Here is a 21,770-nt window from a genome sequence, read left to right as displayed (position 1 = left end):
GCATGAGGCTGGTGGACCTCAGAGGGAGCGGTTGCCTTTTGAGGGGCTCCAGACCCGTTGTGTTTGCTTTGCAGTGGAAAAGTGGTTTAGCCAATGCTCCCTCAGTTTGACTAGGATAGGCTTCCAAATCACAAGCTCCAGGGGACATTAATGAAGTCCAAGTCTCTTTTTGCTCATCTATCTAATGCTTGAATATTGGTTTTCCTCGTTTGTTCATATTAAGCAAAGGAATTAGGGAATGACAAATAAAGGAGCTGGTGGGGAGGGGGGCGCGGAAACAGAATACACGTCCTTTTCTCCATTCCCACGACAGAGTCTTGCGTGGGGTGACCGATGCCTGAGTTTAGCTATCCCTGAACTTGAGAATACCTGCTTCCAGGTGTTCTTGAGAAATTAAGAGGGTTGCTGGCACTGTGAATAGGAAAAGGAACGACTGTGGGTGGAGAAAGCAAAAGGCTAATTGTGTTTTCCTTTCCAATGTTAGGATCCACAACATGAGCAAGGCGGCCTTGAGAGTCGGCCCTCCCTGGACCAGAACGGACACCCAGGCGAGGACAAGCCAACGTGGCACGAAGAGGAACCCAATCCGCTGGATTCCGAGGAAGAGAGAAGACGCCAAGAAGACTACTGGCGAGAACTGGAGGCCAAGTGCAAGCGGCAAAAGGCGGAAGCAGCCGAGAAGAGACGCCTAGAGGAGCAGAGGCTGCAGGCGCTGGAGAGGAGGCTTTGGGAAGAGAACAGAAGGCAGGAGCTCTTGGAGGAGGAGGGCGAGGGGCAGGAGCCGCCTCTAGAGGCGGAAAGGGCGCCGCGGGAAGAGCAGCAGCGGAGCCTGGAAGCGCCAGGTTGGGAGGACGCGGAGCGGAGGGAGCGTGAGGAGCGCGAGCGCCTGGAGGCCGAGGAGGAGCGAAGGCGTCTGCAGGCCCAGGCCCAAGCGGAGGAGAGGCGGCGGCTGGAGGAGGACGCCAGGCTGGAGGAGCGGAGGCGGCAGGAGGAGGAGGAAGGAAGATGCGCGGAGGAGCTCAAAAGGCAGGAGGAGGAGGAGGCTGAGGGATGGGAAGAGCTGGAACAGCAGGAGGCGGAGGTGCAGGGGCCGCCCGAGGCGTTGGAGGAGACTGGGGAGGGCCGGCGGGGCGCGGAGGAGGAGGATCTGGGGGAAGAGGAGGAGGAGGGCCAGGCGCACCTGGAGGACTGGAGGGGGCAGCTCAGTGAGCTTCTGAACGACTTTGAGGAGAGGCTCGAAGACCAGGAACGCCTGAAACCCGAAGGACAAAGAGAACACTCCGAGGAGCCAGGCATTTGCGAGGAGCAGAACCCAGAGGCCGAGCGGCGAAGAGAGCAGCAGGGAAGGAGCGGGGATTTCCAGGGGGCCGATCGTCCTGGGCCCGAGGAAAAGAGAGAAGAAGGGGACACGGAGCCTCTCCTGAAACAAGAGGGGCCGGTGGAAGCCGCGCAGCCTCCGGTGGAGAGGAAAGAAGCCGCCGCCCTTGAACAAGGCCGCAAGGTGGAGGAGCTGCGGTGGCAGGAGGTGGACGAGAGACAGACCATGCCCCGGCCCTACACGTTCCAGGTGTCCTCCGGAGGGAAGCAGATTCTCTTTCCCAAAGTCAACCTGAGCCCCGTGACGCCCGCAAAGGACACGGGGCTCACCGCTGCTCCCCAGGAACCAAAGGCCCCCAAAGCCAGCCCAGTCCAGCACGCCCTACCGTCGTCCCTGAGCGTTCCCCACACCGCCATTCTGGTCACGGGCGCGCAGCTCTGTGGCCCGGCAGTCAACCTGAGCCAGATCAAGGACACCGCGTGCAAGTCCCTCCTGGGCTTGGAGGAGAAGAAGCACGCGGACGCCCCAGCTGGGGAGAACCCTCCCCGAGGCCCCGGCGACGCGCGGGCGGGCAGCGGGAAGGCTAAGCCCCCCCAGGAGTCTCCCAGCAGCGCGTCCGCACTCGCAGAATGGGCTTCCATTCGGTCCAGAATCCTGAAGAACGCAGAGAGTGACCCGCGCAGCGAGAGGGACCAGTTGAGGCCCGGTGATGAGTCCACTCCCAGGGGCCGGTGTGATTCCCGCGGGAACCAACGGAAGACTCCGCCAGTCAATGCAAAGTTCTCTATTATGCCTGCCTGGCAGAAATTTTCTGATGGTGGCACGGAGACCTCCAAACAGAACACGGAAGCTGAAAGCATACGAAAAAGACCCATGCTGGGACCCAGCGAAGAGACAGCCCCCGAGCCTCCTCCTGCTGGTGTTCGCGAGCTCGGGAAGGGTCCGGAGAAGTCGGAGATGCACCGGGAGCCCGCAGACACCACCGAGGGATGCAAATTTGCCAAAGACCTCCCGTCTTTCCTTGTCCCAAGCCTTCCTTACCCTCCGCAGAAAGTGGTGGCCCACACAGAGTTCACGACCTCGTCGGACAGTGAGACTGCAAACGGGATAGCAAAGCCAGACCCTGTGATGCCAGGTGGAGAGGAAAAAACCTCACCGTTTGGAATAAAATTGAGAAGGACCAACTATTCCTTGCGCTTCAACTGCGACCAACAGGCAGAACAGAAGAAGAAGAAGAGGCACAGCAGCACCGGAGACAGCGCGGATGCAGGGCCGCCTGCAGCGGGGAGCGCTCGTGGAGAGAAAGAGATGGAGGGTGTGGCCCTCAAGCATGGTCCATCCCTCCCCCAAGAGCGGAGGCAAGCCCCTTCCACCCGGAGGGACTCCGCTGAACCTTCCAGCAGCCGCTCTGTTCCTGTGGCCCACCCTGGGCCTCCACTGGCCAGCAGCCAGACCCCGGCTCTGGAGCACGACAAGGCAGCAAACAAAATGCCACTGGCACAAAAGCCAGCACTGGCTCCCAAGCCCACCAGTCAGACCCCACCAGCATCCCCACTTTCCAAACTGAGCAGGCCCTACTTGGTAGAGCTGCTGTCTCGCCGAGCGGGGAGGCCGGACCCAGAGCCAAGTGAGCCGTCCAGGGAGGACCAGGAGAGCAGTGACCGCCGGCCACCCTCGCCCCCAGGCCCCGAGGAAAGGAAGGGACAGAAGAGGGACGAGGAGGAAGAGGCGACAGAGAGGAAACCTGCTTCCCCACCTCTGCCTGCCACTCAGCAAGAGAAACCTTCTCAAACACCCGAGGCCGGGAGGAAAGGTGGGTAGCTGCAGGGTGGGTAACTGCTGCCAGCCGAGGTGTCAGGGCCAGGGCATCAAGAAGAGATCCACACGCAGGTTCATGAGAATAATTTACCAACAATACAGATTTGAAAAAGGAAAGTTTTATTAGAACGCTGCAGAACAAAACCGTGGGGCGCCTCAGTGAGAGGACTGAGTGCCCTGGTGGATTTTCCTTAGGAGCATTTATGGACCTTAAGTCGAGAGCTTAAGGGTAATTGGAAGGGTAATTTGGGCCACATTAGCCATGTAGGTCGTGATAAATGATTACATTTGTGGACATTTTGGTGCCTTAATGTCAGCAAGGGTTGCAAAATGAGTTTTGCCATGACATTCCAGAGATGTCTAGAAATTCTAGTTATAAAAGTTGAAAAGCCTGGAACCAGATGCCTATGTTAGATACTAGGGAAGTTTAATTCTGAATTCCCCAGATAAGGAGTTTTGCCTCTGGATGGTCTGTTTGATGGTCACCAGGTGGTCCTTGCGCTCCTTGTCTGCCTCTGTCCAGCTCATTGACTACGTCACTGCTAGAACCAGAAGTGCCCAACGCCAGAGGTAGCCAGTGGAGCTGGTGTTGGGCACACCTTCATTAATTAGAGGCTGGTGTGGGATTCCCGAAAGACACTCACTCGTGATTCATAGTAAGCCTTGTTACTTCTCATTCTTTCAAATTTGGGAAATGCTGACCAACTCTGCAGTGTGTCTGCAGTTCACTCTTGATAATGATACTTATTTACACAAGCGATAAAAGGTGCCAACAGTTAGATGAATGCCTTTTCGGTTGGCAATAGAAATTGAAATAATAATCCCAATGACTGAAGATGTCATTAACCATTTTGAGGGGGCCTCGCAGTGATGATAAAACTGGAGTGTCCCCTACCAGTGTCTTCACTGTATTTCTGGGCAGTAGTGGCACCATGATGGCAGTTTAGGGGACTTTAGGTGTCTCCATCAGACCTATGGATCCTCTCTATGGGATAATTGACTGTCTCCATTTTATGTAAAATGCTCTGCAAATGCAGCTTGGGTCCCTCCATCCCCCCACCCACCCCCTACCCTCTCCCAGCTCACCACTGCAGAGCCCTCCTACAAAGAAATTTTGGAGCAAGCCTTACCTCTGGCTGACCCTGATGTTTCTTCAGATTAAATGTTTGGACCAACAAAGCTGTCAGTTGGATTAGCTTTTGTGCCCCCAGAGAACCTTCATCTAATACTTTTTCTTTTCTCTTATGCAGAGTATAGGAGGTAAAGTATGGGTCAAAGCCAAAAGTTACTCACATTTCCCAGAGAAATTGTCCCCTGAGGTTTTCTTAGGAGGGATTGTTTTCTCCTTTGTTCAAGTATTTAGATTTGGGGCAGTTTTTGCAGAGGAATGATTTGTTTCCTGAGGAGTGTTGGTCTGGTTACTTGCCTTTACAGAAGACAAGACCCCATATATCCTTATTTTATTTTATTGTTTATTATTGTTAGTATCTAGAGACAGGGTCTTGCTATGTTGCCCAGGCTGGTCTTGAACTCCTGGGATCATGCATCCCTCCTGCCTAAGCCTCCTCGTAGGTGGGACTACAGGTGTGAGCCACCGCACCCAGCTTGTCCTTTTTTAAATGGTCCACTTGCTTGGCCTGGTTTTCTGGACAGACATGTTGATCAGCAGTTTCTAGACCATTTCTCCCTAATGATTTCTGTTTGTCCTGCTGGATGAGGGGCCCGTTTTTGGTTTTGCCACTAGTGTTTGTGGCACTGGCTTTCATAGTATCTGCAAAGTCTCTCTCACAGCCTCGTCTGCTATGTCACTTGCCTTCTCCAAAGAAGTCATGCTTCTGCTCACTTCCTTCTCTTAGGGCTGTCCCCTTGATTATTATAATTTTCTCCCCAAATCTATCACTGTCCCTGTTTTCTTTCCCAGTGGAGCCAGTGAGGACAGATTCTGGGCTGTCACACTCTGCTATTTGAATTTTTCCTGATTCGATACAGAAATAGCCTGAAAGCAAGGATCACTCTCTCCATTCACTGGGGTTTTGTTATGCAGCTTGCTGCTGTAGCCCAGGACTGGCCAAATTTGTTTGACTGAACACCCCATCAGGATAAAAATGTTAGGCAAGGACCTGCAATTTATTTGTTGATTGTATACATGTAGTATCATTGTTAACTAAAACCCCTGGAGCACCAGCTATACTTACACTTAACAACAGTGGATCTAAATCTGCAATTGCAAATCATGGTGCTATTTTTTATTCTCTTTGGCCAGCTTCTTGTTGGATATGATTTCTTCGGAAGTAGCAGGCAAAGAGTTCCTCAGCTCTGTTATTTTCTCATACTCGTATTATTAGTAGTATATTGTCTGCAGGACTTTCTTTATGCCATATGCCATTTGTCTATTGTGGAAGGGATCATTTAGTTAAAAGGAGATATAAACTCGCCAAACTGCAGAACCTCCCATATGCTAAATTCAAGAACCACTGAGAACAAAAAGCACCCACCACATGCAGCCCCACATAGCCTTCCCAGCTTCCCTGGAGATTCTTTAAACATACCATTTGTTATTACATGGCCTTTGAATATATGGGCTATGGGGTCACTGCCAGTCAGGGTACTAAGTATTAGAAAAGCTTGATTTTGGCCAGATGTGGTGGCTTACACCTGTAATCCCAGCACTTTGGGAGGCTGAGGTGGGCAGATTGCTTGAGCCTACCAGGAGTTCAGGACCAGCCTGGCAATGTGGCAAAACCCTGTCTCTACAAAAAATTCAAAAATTAGCTGGGCATGATACACACCTGTGGTCCCATCTACTTGGGAGGCTGAGGTGGGAGGATTGCTTGAGCCTAGTAGGTCGAGGCTACAGTGAGCTGCGATCTCACCACTGCACTCCAACCTGGGTGACAGAGTGAGACCCTGTCTCAAAAAAAGGAAAAAAAAAAAGCTTGATTTTGTTTTTATCCTTACATTTAAAAATAGAGAAATAGAAATTCTAATCTTTCTTTCTTAACTCCAGTGAATTGCCTCTCACATTTCCTGTGACGTACGCAACCATTTTTGGAGACCAGTGCTTTATAAAGAGGCCTGCATTGCCAAGGCTGGGGCCAGTGAGGACAAATATGTAGACTTGTAGGGTGTTGACTCTGAATCTACCTGGTGAGATTAAAACAGCAATGATAATCCCCATGTGCTTGTACTATAAACACTTTCAGGCCAGGCACGGTGGCTCACACCTATAATCCCACGGTTTGGGAAGCCAAGGCGGGCAGATCACTTGAGGCAAGGAGTTCAAGACCAGCCTGGCCTTGGACATGGTGAAACCCTGTCTCTACTAAAAATACAAAAATTAGCCAGGTGTGGTGGCGGGCACCTGTAATCCCAGCTACTCGGAGGCTGAGGCAGGAGGATTGCTTGAACCCAGGATGCAGAGGTTGCAGTGAGCAGAGATTGTGCACTGACTCCAGCCTCAAAAAAAAAAAAAAAAACCTTTCATTACACCTAGCATCTCATTCTGAAATTCTAACGTACTTATGGTGGATAAAACAGAAAAATAGCTTAGTATCCCTTTCTGCAAGGAATGCCCTTTGGGAGTAGTGACTAGAACCCTGTGATCCTTGCTCATCTCCTCAGAACTTGAGGAGGCAACTCAGGTGGACTATGATACGCCTGTCCACTGAGTTTAGAATGAGAGAGAATGGGTTTATATTGGAGCAAAATACATTTTTAATTAGGAATTTTGAACTCCTCAAATAGGTGATGCAATTGACTATCTTTCAAAACCTTGACTGTAATAAGAGATTTTACTGTGTTTGGATGATTTCAACACTAGTCATCCTTTGTGCTTCATCATTTACAAAGTTATTTGCATCGTCTCCTTCGGTGCTCACAGCACACGGATAGGTAGGTAGTCTTGGCTCCATCTTACAGACATGGACAGCAGTATCTGAAAAGTTGAGTGACTTGCCTGCTCCCTACAGTGGTAATGATGGCACATGGAGGAGTTCTTTCCTAGACTAAGTGATCTTCCGTTATCACAGCCCCATCATAGTGTGAGTGATGGTCCAGTGTTGAAGCTTCTGAATATATACTCTTTGGTATGGGTGACTTCGCCATCTTGGGTGCCTCACATGGAGGTGGGGAGGCCCTTCCACCAGCTTCATAAAATAATGGCAGTAACCTTCATGATCCCAAAGCAACCTCTACTTTGGTAGCAGAAGCCTGTCAGGCACTGGCCTCCCCCTGAGGTGGACTCAGTTTATATATAAACCAGATCTGAATTCCACATTGTGGTCTTTCACTGCCACGTCTTGTGCTTCTAAGAGAACATCTTTAATGATTTGGGTCCCTTTTTGTCACTGAATCCCAATTGAGCTAAGCCTGGTCAGTGGACATTTCTCCTACCAATTTTGCCAAATACAACATCTTGTCTTTGCTGTCTTTTAGTTTTCTTTGGTATTGGTAGATTTCTGCTGGTCTCTGAGGTTCTGCAGGCAGTTGTGGAGGATAAACGGTTTTATTCTTCTTCTCCCATTTTTGAGAAGTGTCAAGAGAAGCACTTGTGTGGACCTGGGATTGGGGTAAAATGCTGAGATGAAGGAGACCCGCCAAGGCCACTGCGTCCACATTGCACTCAGCTGTTCCAGTACTGCAACCACTATCTTCCCTCCTCCTCCTACCCAGAGATTTCTTTTTTCAAATTAGTCAATTATAAATTTCATTACTAATACTTAAAGGCATTTTGACCCTTCCAGTAAATAATAGTCTAAGTTGTTGGCAGGAAACTGGCTGGTTGTTTTAGTGACCTTCCCAAGCAAGTTCAGATTCAGTGTTTAGCCAGAATCAGAATTCCCTTTGGTATAACAGCTTTCTATAGAAATCATTTAGATCTTGGCAACTTGGTTTTTAGAAGTTTTCTAAAGAAGTGTTACAGGGACCTGGAGTAAAAAACAGAAACTCGTTAAGTTTCAGTGTAAAGCAGAATGTTTGAGGTGATGAATTCTTTTTGATTTTCTGGTTAACTAAAGATGAAACAAAAACTCTTTCAAATTCAGTTTTGTTTTAAAATACTTCTAAGAGGTGTCAGTCTTATTTTCTCTGTTAGATCATAACTGAATCGTTATTTGATGATTTAGGGATATTGCAGTGCCCCAGGCTCATTATAAATATGAATTCTCTTTGTACAGCATTGTAGATCTAAAGAATATAGAAAAATAAGCAGAATCTGCCCCCTGCCCTTTTTGCTTGAATTTCTAATTTGAATTTATTTTCTCATCACTGCTCTTTCTTTTCATCCTGGAATACGATATAAAATCCAGTTGACTGAGAGCCCTGGAAGTAAGGTTCTGGACTACCAAAGTGTAAACTTCTATTGGATTTCAAAAACAATACTATAGTGAGCTCCTTTCCTTTGAGATAATAAGAGATTCAATAACTGATTATCTCTGAACATGCATAATTTTTACTTGAGGGAAAAGGAGATTCTTGTCTCATAGGCATATAAGAACAGCTCACTTTTGTAGAGTGACCAGGATTTGCCAAGAACTGTTGTAAATGTTCTGGTTGCCAGGATCTTTTAATTTTCATGGCAACCCAATAAGACATTATCATCTCCACTTTCTAGATTAGAAAACTAAAGCTTAGAGAAGTTAAGTAGTTTTTGTAAGATCATCAAAGATCAAATCCAGGTCTGCTCAATTTCAGAGCCTAGTGCTCAACCTGTCACACGAACCTCCTGTGAGGTATTTACCCCCAATTACATAGGTGAGACAGTCAACCACAAGAAAAACAGAGATGGAAGTCAGAAGGCCTATGTTCTAGCTTCAGAAGCCTGTGTACTAACTGCTGAGTGACCATGGGCATGGCACTTGGTGGCTGGAGTACTCACATCTATTAAATGAGTGCAGTGAACCAAAATCATGGGCTTCCCACAGTGTTCTTCAGCTTCCCCATTAGGCAGAGTAGTGCCCCTTTTTCATCTTTCCAACATTGGAGTTCCACGTAGTATGTTCTTTGAGGGGAAAAAATGGTTCCATGGCTAAAAATAAATTTCATTTAAAGCAATGAATTAGGGCCAGGTGCAATGGCTCACGCCTATAATCATAGCACCTTGGGAGGCCAAGGCAGGTGGATCACTTAAGGTCAGGAGTTCGAGACCAGCCTGGCCAACATGGTGAAAACCCGTCTCTACTAAAAATACAACAATTTGCCAGGTGTGGTTGCAGGCGCCTGTAGTCCTAGCTACTCACGAGGCTGAAGCAGGAGAATTGCCTGAACCCAGGAGGCAGAGGTTGCAATGTGCCGAGATTGCACCACTGCTCCAGCCTGGGTGACAGTTCAAAACTCTGTCAAACAACAAAAAAAAAGGAATGAATTTAAAAAAGAACAACGAACCAAATACCTATCTGGATCCCCTGGAGGCCTGAGATGTTATGACCCTGGAGATTTATTTGAGTTTTTTTCTAACAGAGTAACTTCTTCCATTTCTAGGGAAGACAAATGCCCTTGTTTTTCTGGTGATCAAACATGTTACCTTCCCACCCAGTGGAGCCACTCAGGCATCAGCATAGAGCTTGTGCTAGGAAGGGGCCAGCTGAATATGCCATAGGGTTATTAATATGTCACAAGTTTTAGGGGGTGAGGAACTGAGATAAGTCCGCGGTTAAGTTCACTGCAAACCGGCCTTTGTCTTATTCCCCACAGAGAAGCCGATGCTTCAGAGCAGACACTCCTTAGATGGCTCCAAACTTACAGAGAAAGTGGAAACTGCTCAGCCGCTGTGGATAACGTTAGCACTGCAAAAGCAAAAGGGGTTTCGGGAGCAGCAGGCGACGCGGGAGGAGAGAAAGCAAGCCAGAGAGGCCAAACAGGCAGAAAAGCTCTCCAAAGAAAATGTGAGTATCCTGGGCTTCAGCTGTGATTTTGCTTTCCTGAGCTTGGTTCTCTTTTCAGTCACAAGGATACAAAAAAGGCTAGCTGGGCTGGTGGAAAGTACTTAGAGAGGGCCAAGCAGTAAATAAACTGACCACCATTAAACCAGGGAAGCGTTTTCAGTGTGAAACTGGGTTTGGTTTGTTTATGCTCTTAGGTTAACCTGATTTGCCATAATCCACGATATGCTTACAGCAGTGATATACAAGTTACATGAGAAACACAAACATTTTGCAAGGAAACTGTGGCCAGATGTTATAATCAGTTTGATGAGGCTCTTCTGGGAAAGTAACTTTCCCTGTTAGGCACACTGGCTCTGAGCTGCTCCCTCACCGGAAGCTGTGGTTGAGCGTACATGGCTCATACATGTAATCCAGCCCACCGTTGGAAGCAGAGGTCAGGGGCTGGCAGGCAGAGGCCCCGAAGGCCTGCAGGGTCAGTCTTTCCATGTCTTAGGTTGAAAACATGCTTCCCATGACTGTCTCTGCCCACGCAGGTCAGTGTCAGCGTGCAGCCTGGAAGCAGCAGTGTCAGCAGAGCAGGTTCCCTGCACAAGTCCACTGCTCTGCCAGAAGAGAAGAGGCCCGAGACTGCAGTGTCCAGGCTTGAGCGCAGAGAACAGCTGAAAAAGGCCAACACTCTTCCTACGTCTGTGACAGGTAGAGAGCAGGTCCTTTGCTTTGTAACTGTAGTTCCAGGTTTCTCTTTGTAGAGCGTGCTTTATATCCTACAGTGTAATGACTAGCAGAGCACCTCAGGCATTTCAAAGCACAGGCTATCTGATAACCTCATTCATAAACGTTGACACTGATTAAGCTCATTTGATAAAGACCACCAGGAGCTCACCCACTATCAGTGGTGTGTTGGTGAATATTTAACAGTTAGCTCTTGAGGGGGTAGAGAGACCTCTGTTTGGAGCATCTTCAATTTCTCAGTGTAAATACTCCCACCATGGCCTGTTCAAAGCTATTACACCAATATGGTGTCAGCTGGCTCACTACATTTGTGAACGTTTAGCACGGCAGTATGAGCCATCTCCAGCACCCTCTGCCTATATTCTGACAAAGTTGGGTTTATTAACTTACAGAAGAACCTTCTAAACAAGAGAAAAGACAAAATTATAGCAGGACTTGGGGTAAAGGCTGAAGTTTAGGTAAAATTTAAATGGAGTAGCATTTTAATAAGTCAAATCAAAGCCATGGTGTCCTAAAGGAGATAATATCAAGACTGAGCTGAAACGTTTGCTCAGGCTCCTGTTTCCTTTAAAACTACAAAGTTAAGTTAAATGTTTGAAATGTTTGAGGTCATGGATATCCAACTTACCCTGATTGATCATTACACATTATTTGTATGTATTAAAATGCCACATGTACCCCCAAAATATATACAAGTATGGTGTATATATATATCAATTTTAAAAATACAGAAAAGAAAGATAAATGTGGGCCAGGTATGGTGGCTCATGCCTGTAATCCCAGCACTTTGGGAGGCCAAGGCAGGCAGATTGCTTGAGCCCAGGAGTTCGATATTAGCCTGGGCAACATGGCGAAACCCCGTCTCTACTAAAAATACAAAAATTAGCCAGGTGTGGTGGTGCATGCCTGTAGTCCCACCTACTTGGGAGGCTGAGGTGGGAAGATTGCTTGAGCCCAGGAAGTGGAGGTTGCAGTGAGCCGAGATCGTGCCACTGCACTCCAGCCTGAGCGACAGACTGTCTCAAAAACAACAAAAACAGAAAAGATAAATGTGTAAAATGTTGTATCTGAAAACCACTACCAGGAGCTCCGCACCCGGGTTGGAAATGGAAACTGCATCTCTGTGATGGTGACACGTGGCTCAGAAGCTCCAGGCAAAAGTGAGATGGTCTGTTCTCACTGATGTGATTTCACGCAGCAGGTTTCTGATAGTCTGTGGCTTTACAGAGTAAAGTTTCTCAGCACAGTGTCTTTGATGTTAATTAACAACAGCAGTTTTTATATGTTCATAACATGTAAGAGATGTACACATTTAGAAAATATTCTTTATTCGGTTAAAAGGTAAAATGATGTAATGTATCCAACTATCTCCTTATTACCAATCACTTGAAGGATGGATGACTCTGAACAGGCTCCCTACCAGTGATTAATAGGGCATCTCTTTTCCCCACTAGGCTCCACTATTCCCCAAAGGGCGTCTAATCTCTAGACCCAGGCTTTTCTATGCCTTGGCTACCTGAGGTCAAGAGATATTAAGAGGTCTTACTATTAAAGATATATTTACTACTGGTGACGGAGGGAAGCTTTATATTTGTTTTTTAGTTTTGTTTGGCATTTTGAGGGAGAGACAGAATCTTGCTCTGTTGCCCATGCTGGAGTGTGATGGCGCCATCTCGGCTCACTGCAGCCTCCGCCTCCTGGGTTCAAGCAATTCTTCTGCCTCAGTCTCCCAAGTAGCTGGGAGTACAGGCACACGCCACCACATCCAGCTAATTTTTGTATTTTTAGCAGAGACAGGGTTTCACCATGTTGGCCAGGCTAATCTCGAACTCCTGACCTCAAGTGATCCGCCCACCTCGGCCTCCCAAAGTGCTGGGATTAAAGACGTGAGCCACCATGCCTGGCCCAAAGCTTTATATTTGAAAACCACTTTAGAATGCTGTGTAATTTCTTAAGAACCGCAGGCATTATGTCATTTGATTTTACTTATAGGAATTAAGGGTTCTACCTGTTAGAACCAGAAAGAGAAAGAGTGAGAAAAAGACAGAGAATGAGTTTTTTTCAAAATAAAGTGAAAGCCCCAAAGTCAAAGAGGTCAAATCTTTCTCTGCCTGATTTCTCAGAAGTACTAAAGGATTAATGCAACTCAAGAGTGGCTCTAGCTTAATAAAGCAAGTCTTTGTTCTGAAGTATTTGTCTTCTCAGTCAGTATTTCCTGAGTTCTAGAAGCATATGTGTAAGCCATTGCCATAGGCACTATTTATGACTCAAAGATAAGACAAGCACCCTCTCACATTAAGAAGCCTATACACTCTGATAAAGTGATACGGTGCAAAGAACTGTGAGACAAGTATGACATGGGAGCTGGCAGGATCTGTGAGACTCAGAGGTAGAAGCACCCAGTGGATGCTTTTGTGGGGACGGTAGCTTTTTTTTTTTTTGAAGCAGAGTCTCTCTCTGTCACCCATGCTGGAGTGCAGTGGTGCAATGTCGATTCACTGCAACCTCTGCCTGCGGGGTTCAAGTGATTCTCCTGCCTCAACCTCCCAAGTTGCTGAGATTACAGACACCTGCCAACAAGCCTGGCTACTTTTTGTATTTTTAGTAGAGACGGGGTTTCACCATGTTGGCCAGGCTGGTCTCGAACTCCTGACCTCAAGTGATCCTCCCTCCTTGACCTCCCAAAGTGCTGAGATTACAGGCGTGATCCACCACGCCTGGCCAGGAAGGTAGCTTTTAACCTCACCAGATCCAGTCGGCTGGGTTGATCTTTTTCTTCATGGAATTGACTGGTTATCATGCAGGCATAGCTTCTTTATATAGATTAGGCTTCTGGAAATTCTTTGAAATTAGAACTAACTACTTTGGTTGTTGTAATTCTGTGTGCAAGAGTTATAAACACATAGCTTGCTTTCCTTCATTCTCCTCACTGAGGGAGTCCAGGAATTTGCCTCTCTGTGTTTCACTGGGTTTTCTTTTTTCAGTCTCACACTTCTGATAAATCAAAATATGGCTGGGGTGGGCGGTGTTGGAGAGATGTTCATCAAAGGATACAAAATTTCAGTTAGATAAGAGGAATACGTTCAAGAGACCTAAGAGAGTAGATTTTAAATGCTCTCACCATAAAAATGATAACTGTGAGGTTTTGTATATTTTAATTAGTTAGATTTAGCTATTTCACAATGTATACATATTTCAAAACAATGTTGTACATGACAAATACAGTTTGTCGTGATAAATACATAGTTTATCTGTTAATTAAAAAGAAAATTTGTAATGTGGCTGTGAACTTACTTTTTCCTTTTCCTTCAAAACAAAATCCAGTGGAGATCTCCGACTCGGCTCCCCCAGCACCGCTGGTAAAAGAAGTCACCAAGAGGTTTTCCACCCCGGATGCTGCCCCCGTGTCAACAGAACCAGCCTGGCTGGCTTTGGCCAAAAGAAAAGCAAAGGCTTGGAGCGACTGTCCACAGATTATTAAGTAAAGAGTGACTCTCACCCATCCCTACTGCCAGTTATTGGCTCCTCTCTTGCCCTTTTTATTTATTTATTTTTTATATGGGGTAAAGAAATCAAGCTAGGGAAAAGAAGCATGTTTTATAGGCTCCAAAATAATGTTTAGAAACTGAACTGGTGGTGTTCATTGTAAAGAGTGGATTTGCACAACCCTAGGTCCTGGTGCCTCGAGCTCCTCCTAGTTCTCAAGAGAAAATTCCGTCCACAGGACCACATGAAGCAAAATCTCTAAGCTAAGAACTCGTGAGAGCCTGCCATGCCCATTTCATGGCCTTGCACACACACCCACCCACACACCATTCAGAACATGTACTTTTGCCAACCTTTTGTAATGGTTTTTTGATTCTATGCACTAATTTTCTTTGTCCAAAACATTTACTCTACCATATGTCTGGGAATGTTTATCCTTTCTACAGTAATGGTGAAAGGATCATATCTAGCTAAAAGCAAGAACACCCATTCTCCTGAATGCAGTGAGTAATTGGGAATCACAAGGAACATTCTGGCACCCAACTGTGCCCATGTTAGTTTTCATGAGTTTTCCCTACTCTGAAGCTGTAACCCAGAAGGCACATCCATTCACATTTTTACCGCACTGTGGATTCATAGTGTGGGGCCCTGTTATTCCAATACCCTCCTTAAGGACATGTGAAGCATTTGGCCCAGTTGGCTCCCAGGGAACATTTTAATTTAATGTAGTGAAGAAAGACAATTCTAGATCAGAGCTACAAGTTCACTTTCTGTCTCTGAGAATCTCCGTCTAGGGCAGTAGTTCTTATGATGTGTAGGCTCCCTCCTAGGGCCTACTCAATCAGAGCCTGTGGGGACTGGGCCAAGAATATGTATTCTGGCAAAAACTCTTCGGGTCAGTTCTGATAGATCCCAAAGGTTAAGAACTGTGAGAAACACTGATCCTAATGCAATCTAGTTTTTCAGACTTCGAAGGGGAGGCTCATTCACTCAAAAAGCAACAGTGAGACAGGAAAAATAATAAAACAACCCCCCAAGCCAGCCATTTATTACAAGAAGCAACAGGTTATTGACATCACATGTTTGAAAATTCCCTTTGGTCTTTAGGGAAAATAAACAGGAAGCCAAGATTTGGAGCCTTTGTAATAAGGACTTCCTGCAGAAAGTCTTTTCTTTACTATAATTGAGTAATTCATATTTAGAGTCACATGTCCAGTAGCATTTCTAATTTTGAGCATTCACCTTGCTACCTTTAAAAAACATCTGAGTTTTAAGTGGCCTTTTTATCATCATACACATGTGCATACAAAGAAGGGACTTGGCAGTTTAAAAGCCACATATATTCACTTTTATTGCCCTAAATTTACATGAAACATAGACATACTAGCAAACTCACATATTGCTGGTGCTAACCTTATATTTCATAGTGTTGGCATAGTCCCCTTTTCTTAGATTCTTACTCCAAAATATAGGTACACATCCTTTGCTCTGTGCAGAGGGAATTACATCCTTTTTCCTCTCCTACAAAAACATGCTTTATTAAGTATCCATCATTACTTTCCTTTATGCTCGCTCAGTATGCAATGTGCTGTTATTCTACCATGTACCTTAAATAAAGGATGATGGCAAAGTTATTTACCATGTAGAAACCATTTTCTTTCTAGAAACAATAGCTCAGCCTCACTGTAGCAGCTGGCATGTGTGGTCAAGTGGATAGTTGTACTCTTGCAAGTTGGATTTAATATCATATATACTGGACCTTCAGACTGTTAAAAATCAATGTAACCTTTTTTTATTGCTATGGCAAGCAATTAGTATTTCACTGCACGTCTTCCATACTAATGTTCATTTCTAAATCTTATATGTAGGCATTTATTAGTTCCAATGATTTCCTCACTAATATAACACTTTTTAATGGGAATCTTTCCACCTACAGCCCTGGAATGATAATGCTACAGTAATTCTTCTGAATTGACTTTTTCTTTCATCCTGTCAGCTTTGGACAATATCCCAATTATGGCAGGGAACAGGTGGGGAACTAAGATCAGTTACAAAAAATTGTAGATGTGTCATCTTTGTATTGGCTGGGATATCACTGTGCCCAAACAAAATAGGCGAAATACCTCAGTTAAAATTTTTCCATCAAAGTCTTTAAAAGAAGAGTATACTGAAGAAAGGGCAGTCACAGTACTTACTTCTAACAGCTTCTAAAGGGTACATGTTTAACATTTCATTTCAAAATCACCCCAAATTTGCACTAAATACCAATGAAGTGTTATTTTGCTTTAGTAGTCTTCTGAGCAACAAACTATGGGGAATTCTGTAAAAACATATAAAAAGTTCAAGTTTTTTTTTTAATGAATGATTACTATGTTAAATGCAAGCTTTTTTTTTTTTTTATTTAAACAAACATACACTTCTCCTGGCAAGGTTATAGATGATTAACCTCTGTTCATAGACTTATATATAAAACTAGAGGGTTTTTTGTTTACTTTTTTAATTTTTCAAGTGCAATTGATTCTTACACAGACATTATTACTATTATCATTTAGCCGGTTATCTGCAAATGTATAGTATGTATTGTCTCTTCTTGTGACGTTTAGTTTAATTGCTTATTTTAAAGCAGAAACATTAGTTACAAGTGTCTTACAATATTTTTACCAACAGTAAAGCAGAGACTTCTTAATGAAAATACCTTAGTGTGATTTTAATATAATTTGGATATTTTAGTTGTATAAAGTTTTAATGTAAAATGTCCATTATTGAAGGGAAAAGATCTTTCAATAAAAAATACCCATGAGATCTTCGGCACTGATGGAATGTGATTTCGATGACCAACTGCAAAACAATCTCATTATATTTACATAACTTTTGTTGAACAAGAACAACTTTAAAGTGTTTTATTACATTTTTTTTCCTAGGTATTTTTAGAGAAAAATAATGAACGGGGGCAAATAAAATGTTTGTCTCAATCCTAACTTGGAATTGAATGGTCTGGGTCTCAGACACAAGGATTGTACAGCGACCTCACAGCATGGGCTACTCACCAGCAGCAGCAGCAGAAGCAGCAGCTGAGAGCACGTGAGAACTGCAGCTTATGGCCACACATCAGACATACTGACTTAAAGGGCCAGACCTTGGTGAAATGAAAAGTGAGTTAGGCATGTGAGCACTTGCCTTGGCTGCCAGAAAACTCAGTAATCAAGAGAAATACTATTTTGATGCAGTATTTTAAAAAAATCAAAATTAATGCAAAAAAAAACCCATTCCAAGATGAGCAAAAGATCAAATTTTTTTTTAGTATGTATAACTTGAATTAATTTTATTTATTTTTAAAATATTTTGCATATTTTTCTTAAACCTACGGCACTTAGTATTCCAAGGAGGTCTCCCATCTAAGTACTAACCAGGCTTGACCCTACTTAGCTTTTTTTTTTTTTTAATTTAATTTTATTATTATTATACTTTAAGTTTTGGGGTACATGTGCACAATGTGCAGGTTAGTTACATATGTATACATGTGCCATACTGGTGTGCTGCACCCATTAACTCGTCATTTAGCATTAGGTATATCTCCTAATGCTATCCCTCCCCCCTCCCCCTACCCCACAACAGTCCCCAGAGTGTGATGTTCCCCTTCCTGTGTCCTTGTGTTCTCATTGTTCAATTCCCACCTATGAGTGAGAACATGCAGTGTTTGGTTTTTTGTCCTTCTGACAGTTTACTGAGAATGATGATTTCCAATTTCATGTGTCCCTACAAAGGACATGAACTCATCATTTTGTATGGCTGCATAGTATTCCATGGTGTATATGTGCCACATTTTCTTAATCCAGTCTATCATTGTTGGACATTTGGGTTGCTTCCAAGTCTTTACTATTGTGAATAGTGCCGCAATAAACATACGTGTGCATGTGTCTTTATAGCAGCATGATTTATAGTCCTTTGGGTATATACCCAGTAATGGGATGGCTGGGTCAAATGGTATTTCTAGTTCTAGATCCCTGAGGAATCGCCACACTGACTTCCACAATGGTTGAACTAGTTTACAGTCCCACCAACAGTGTAAAAGTGTTCCTATTTCTCCACATCCTCTCCAGAACCTGTTGTTTCCTGACTTTTTAATGATTGCCATTCTAACTGGTGTGAGATGGTATCTCATTGTGGTTTTGATTTGCATTTCTCTGATGGCCAGTGATGGTGAGCATTTTTTCATGTGTTTTTTGGCTGCATAAATGTCTTCTTTTGAGAAGTGTCTGTTCATGTCCTTTGCCCACTTTTTGATGGGGTTGTTTTTTTCTTGTAAATTTGCTTGAGTTCATTGTAGATTCTGGATATTAGCCCTTTGTCAGATGAGTAGGTTGTGAAAATTTTCTCCCATTTTGTAAGTTGCCTGTTCACTCTGATGGTAGTTTCTTTTACTGTGCAGAAGCTCTTTAGTTTGATTAGATCCCATTTGTCAATTTTGGCTTTTGTTGCCATTGCTTTTGGTGTTTTAGACATGAAGTCCTTGCCCATGCCTATGTCCTGAATGGTAATGCCTAGGTTTTCTTCTAGGGTTTTTATGGTTTTAGGTCTAACGTTTAAGTCTTTAATCCATCTTGAATTAATTTTTGTATATGGTGTAAGGAAGGGATCCAGTTTCAGCTTTCTACATATGGCTAGCCAGTCTTCCCAGCACCATTTATTAAATAGGGAATCCTTTCCCCATTGCTTGTTTTTGTCAGGTTGTCAAAGATCAGATAGTTGTAGATATGTGGCGTTATTTCTAAGGGCTCTGTTCTGTTCCATTGATCTATATCTCTGTTTTGGTACCAGTACCATGCTGCTTTGGTTACTGTAGCCTTGTAGTATAGTTTGAAGTCAGGTAGCGTGATGCCTCTAGCTTTGTTCTTTTGGCTTAGGATTGACTTGGTGATGCGGGCTCTTTTTTGGTTCCATATGAACTTTAAAGTAGTTTTTTCCAATTCTGTGAAGAAAGTCATTGGTAGCTTGATGGGGATGGCATTGAATCTATAAATTACCTTGGGCAGTATGGCCATTTTCACGATATTGATTCTTCCTACCCATGAGCATGGAATGTTCTTCCATTTGTTTGTATCCTCTTTTATTTCACTGAGCAGTGGTTTGTAGTTCTCCTTGAAGAGGTCCTTCACCTCCCTTGTAAGTTGTATTCCTAGGTATTTTATTCTCTTTGAAGCAATTGTGAATGGGAGTTCACTCATGATTTGGCTCTGTTTGTCTGTTATTGGTGTATAAGAATGCTTGTGATTTTTGCACATTGATTTTGTATCCTGAGACTTTGCTGAAGTTGCTTATCAGCTTAAGGAGATTTTGGGCTGAGACGATGGGGTTTTCTAGATATACAATCATGTCATCTGCAAACAGGGGCAATTTGACTTCCTCTTTTCCTAATTGAATACCCTTTATTTCCTTCTCCTGCCTAGTTGCCCTGACCAGAACTTCCAACACTGTGTTGAATAGGAGTGGTGAGAGAGGGCATCCCTGTCTTGTGCCAGTTTTCAAAGGGAATGTTTCCAGTTTTTGTCCATTCAGTATGATATTGGCTGTGGGTCTGTCATAGATAGCTCTTATTATTTTGAGATATGTCCCATCAATACCTAATTTATTGAGAGTTTTTAGCATGAAGGGTTGTTGAATTTTGTCAAAGGCCTTTTCTGCCTCTGTTGAGATAATCATGTGGTTTTTGTCTTTGGTTCTGTTTATATGCTCGATTATGTTTATTGATTTGTGTATATTGAACCAGCCTTGCATCCCAGGGATGAAGCCCACTTGTTCATGGTGGATAAGCTTGTTGATGTGCTGCTGGATTCAGTTTGCCAGTATTTTATTGAGGATTTTTGCGTCAATGTTCATCAAGGATATTGGTCTAAAATTCTCTTTTTTGGTTGTGTCTCTGCCCAGCTTTGCTATCAGGATGATGCTGGCCTCATAAAATGAGTTAGGGAGGATTCCCTCTTTTTCTGTTGATTGGAATAGTTTCAGAAGGAATGGTACCAGCTCCTCCTTGTACCTCTGGTAGAATTCGGCTGTGAATCCATCTGGTCCTGGACTCTTTTTGGTTGGTAAGCTATTGATTATTGCCAGAATTTCAGAGCCTGTTATTGGTCTATTCAGCGATTCAACTTCTTCCTGGTTTAGTCTTGGGAGGGTGTATGTGTCGAGGAATTTATCCATTTCTTCTAGATTTTCTAGTTTATTTGCGTAGAGGTGTTTGTAGTATTCTCTGATGGTAGTTTGTATTTCTGTGGGATCGGTAGTGATATCCCCTTTATCATTTTTTTATTGCGTCTATTTGATTCTTCTTTCTTTTCTTCTTTATTAGTCTTGCTAGCGGTCTATCAATTTAGTTGATCCTTTCAGAAAACCAGCTCCTGGATTCATTAATTTTTTGAAGGGTTTTTTGTGTCTCTATTTCCTTCAGTTCTGCTCTGATTTTAGTTATTTCTTGCCTTCTGCTAGCTTTTGAATGTGTTTGCTCTCGCTTTTCTAGTTCTTTTAATTGTGATGTTAGGGTGTCAATTTTGGATCTTTCCTGCTTTCTCTTGTGGGCATTTAGTGCTATAAATTTCCCTCTACACGCGGCTTTGAATGTGTCCCAGAGATTCTGGTATGTTGTGTCTTTGTTCTCATTGGTTTCAAAGAACATCTTGATTTCTGCCTTCATTTCATTATGTACCCAGTAGTTATTCAGGAGCAGGTTGTTCAGTTTCCATGCAGTTGAGCGGTTTTGAGTGAGTTTCTTAATCCTGAGTTCTAGTTTGATTGCACTGTGGTCTGAGAGACAGTTCGTTATAATTTCTGTTCTTTTACATTTGCTGAGGAGTGCTTTACTTCCAACTATGTGGTCAATTTTGGAATAGGTGTGGTGTGGTGCTGAGAAGAATGTATATTCTGTTGATTTGGGGTGGAGAGTTCTGTAGATGTCTATTAGGTCTGCTTGGTGCAGCGTTGAGTTCAATTCCTGGGTATCCTTGTTAACTTTCTGTCTCGTTGATCTGTCTAATGTTGACAGTGGGGTGTTAAAGTCTCCCATTATTATTGTGTGGGAGTCTAAGTCTCTTTGTAGGTCACTCAGGACTTGCTTTATGAATCTGGGTGCTCCTGTATTGGGTGCATATATATTTAGGATAGTTAGCTCTTCTTGTTGAATTGATCCCTTTACCATTATGTAATTCCCTTCTTTGTCTCTTTTGATCTTTGTTGGTTTAAAGTCTATTTTATCCAATACTAGGATTGCAACCCCTGCCTTTTTTTGTTTTCCATTTGCTTGGTAGATCTTCCTCCATCCTTTTATTTTGAGCCTATGTGTGTCTCTGCACGTGAGATGAGTTTCCTGGATACAGCACACTGATGGGTCTTGACTCTTTATCCAATTTGCCAGTCTTTGTCTTTTAATTGGAGCATTTGGTCCATTTACATTTAAAGTTAATATTGTTATGTGTGAATTTGATCCTGTCATTATGATGTTAGCTGGTTATTTTGCTCATTAGTTGATGCAGTTTCTTCCTAGG

At 43.9% G+C, this 21,770-nt stretch overlaps 1 protein-coding gene across 4 annotated transcripts in view; it reads left to right on the top strand.

Moving 5' to 3' along the window:
* CRACD (capping protein inhibiting regulator of actin dynamics) overlaps positions 1-17,035 on the top strand; it is a 281,450-nt gene extending 264,415 nt beyond the window's left edge. For all 4 annotated transcript variants that reach the window (XM_034958782.4, XM_034958784.3, XM_034958785.3 and 1 more), the window contains 4 exons: positions 485-3,131; positions 9,827-10,017; positions 10,551-10,713; positions 14,074-17,035. In XM_034958782.4, coding sequence (XP_034814673.2) covers positions 485-3,131; positions 9,827-10,017; positions 10,551-10,713; positions 14,074-14,234 — 3,162 coding nt within the window. In that variant the 3' untranslated portion in view covers positions 14,235-17,035. The remainder of the gene's footprint in view (positions 1-484; positions 3,132-9,826; positions 10,018-10,550; positions 10,714-14,073) is intronic.
* Positions 17,036-21,770: the final 4,735 nt, after the last annotated feature.

This window comes from Pan paniscus, chromosome 3 (genome assembly GCF_029289425.2).
Source record: "Pan paniscus chromosome 3, NHGRI_mPanPan1-v2.0_pri, whole genome shotgun sequence".
Classification (NCBI taxonomy): domain Eukaryota; kingdom Metazoa; phylum Chordata; class Mammalia; order Primates; family Hominidae; genus Pan; species Pan paniscus.
The sequence above is the reverse complement of the archived record's forward strand: the minus strand, read 5'-3'. Positions and strand labels throughout refer to the sequence as shown.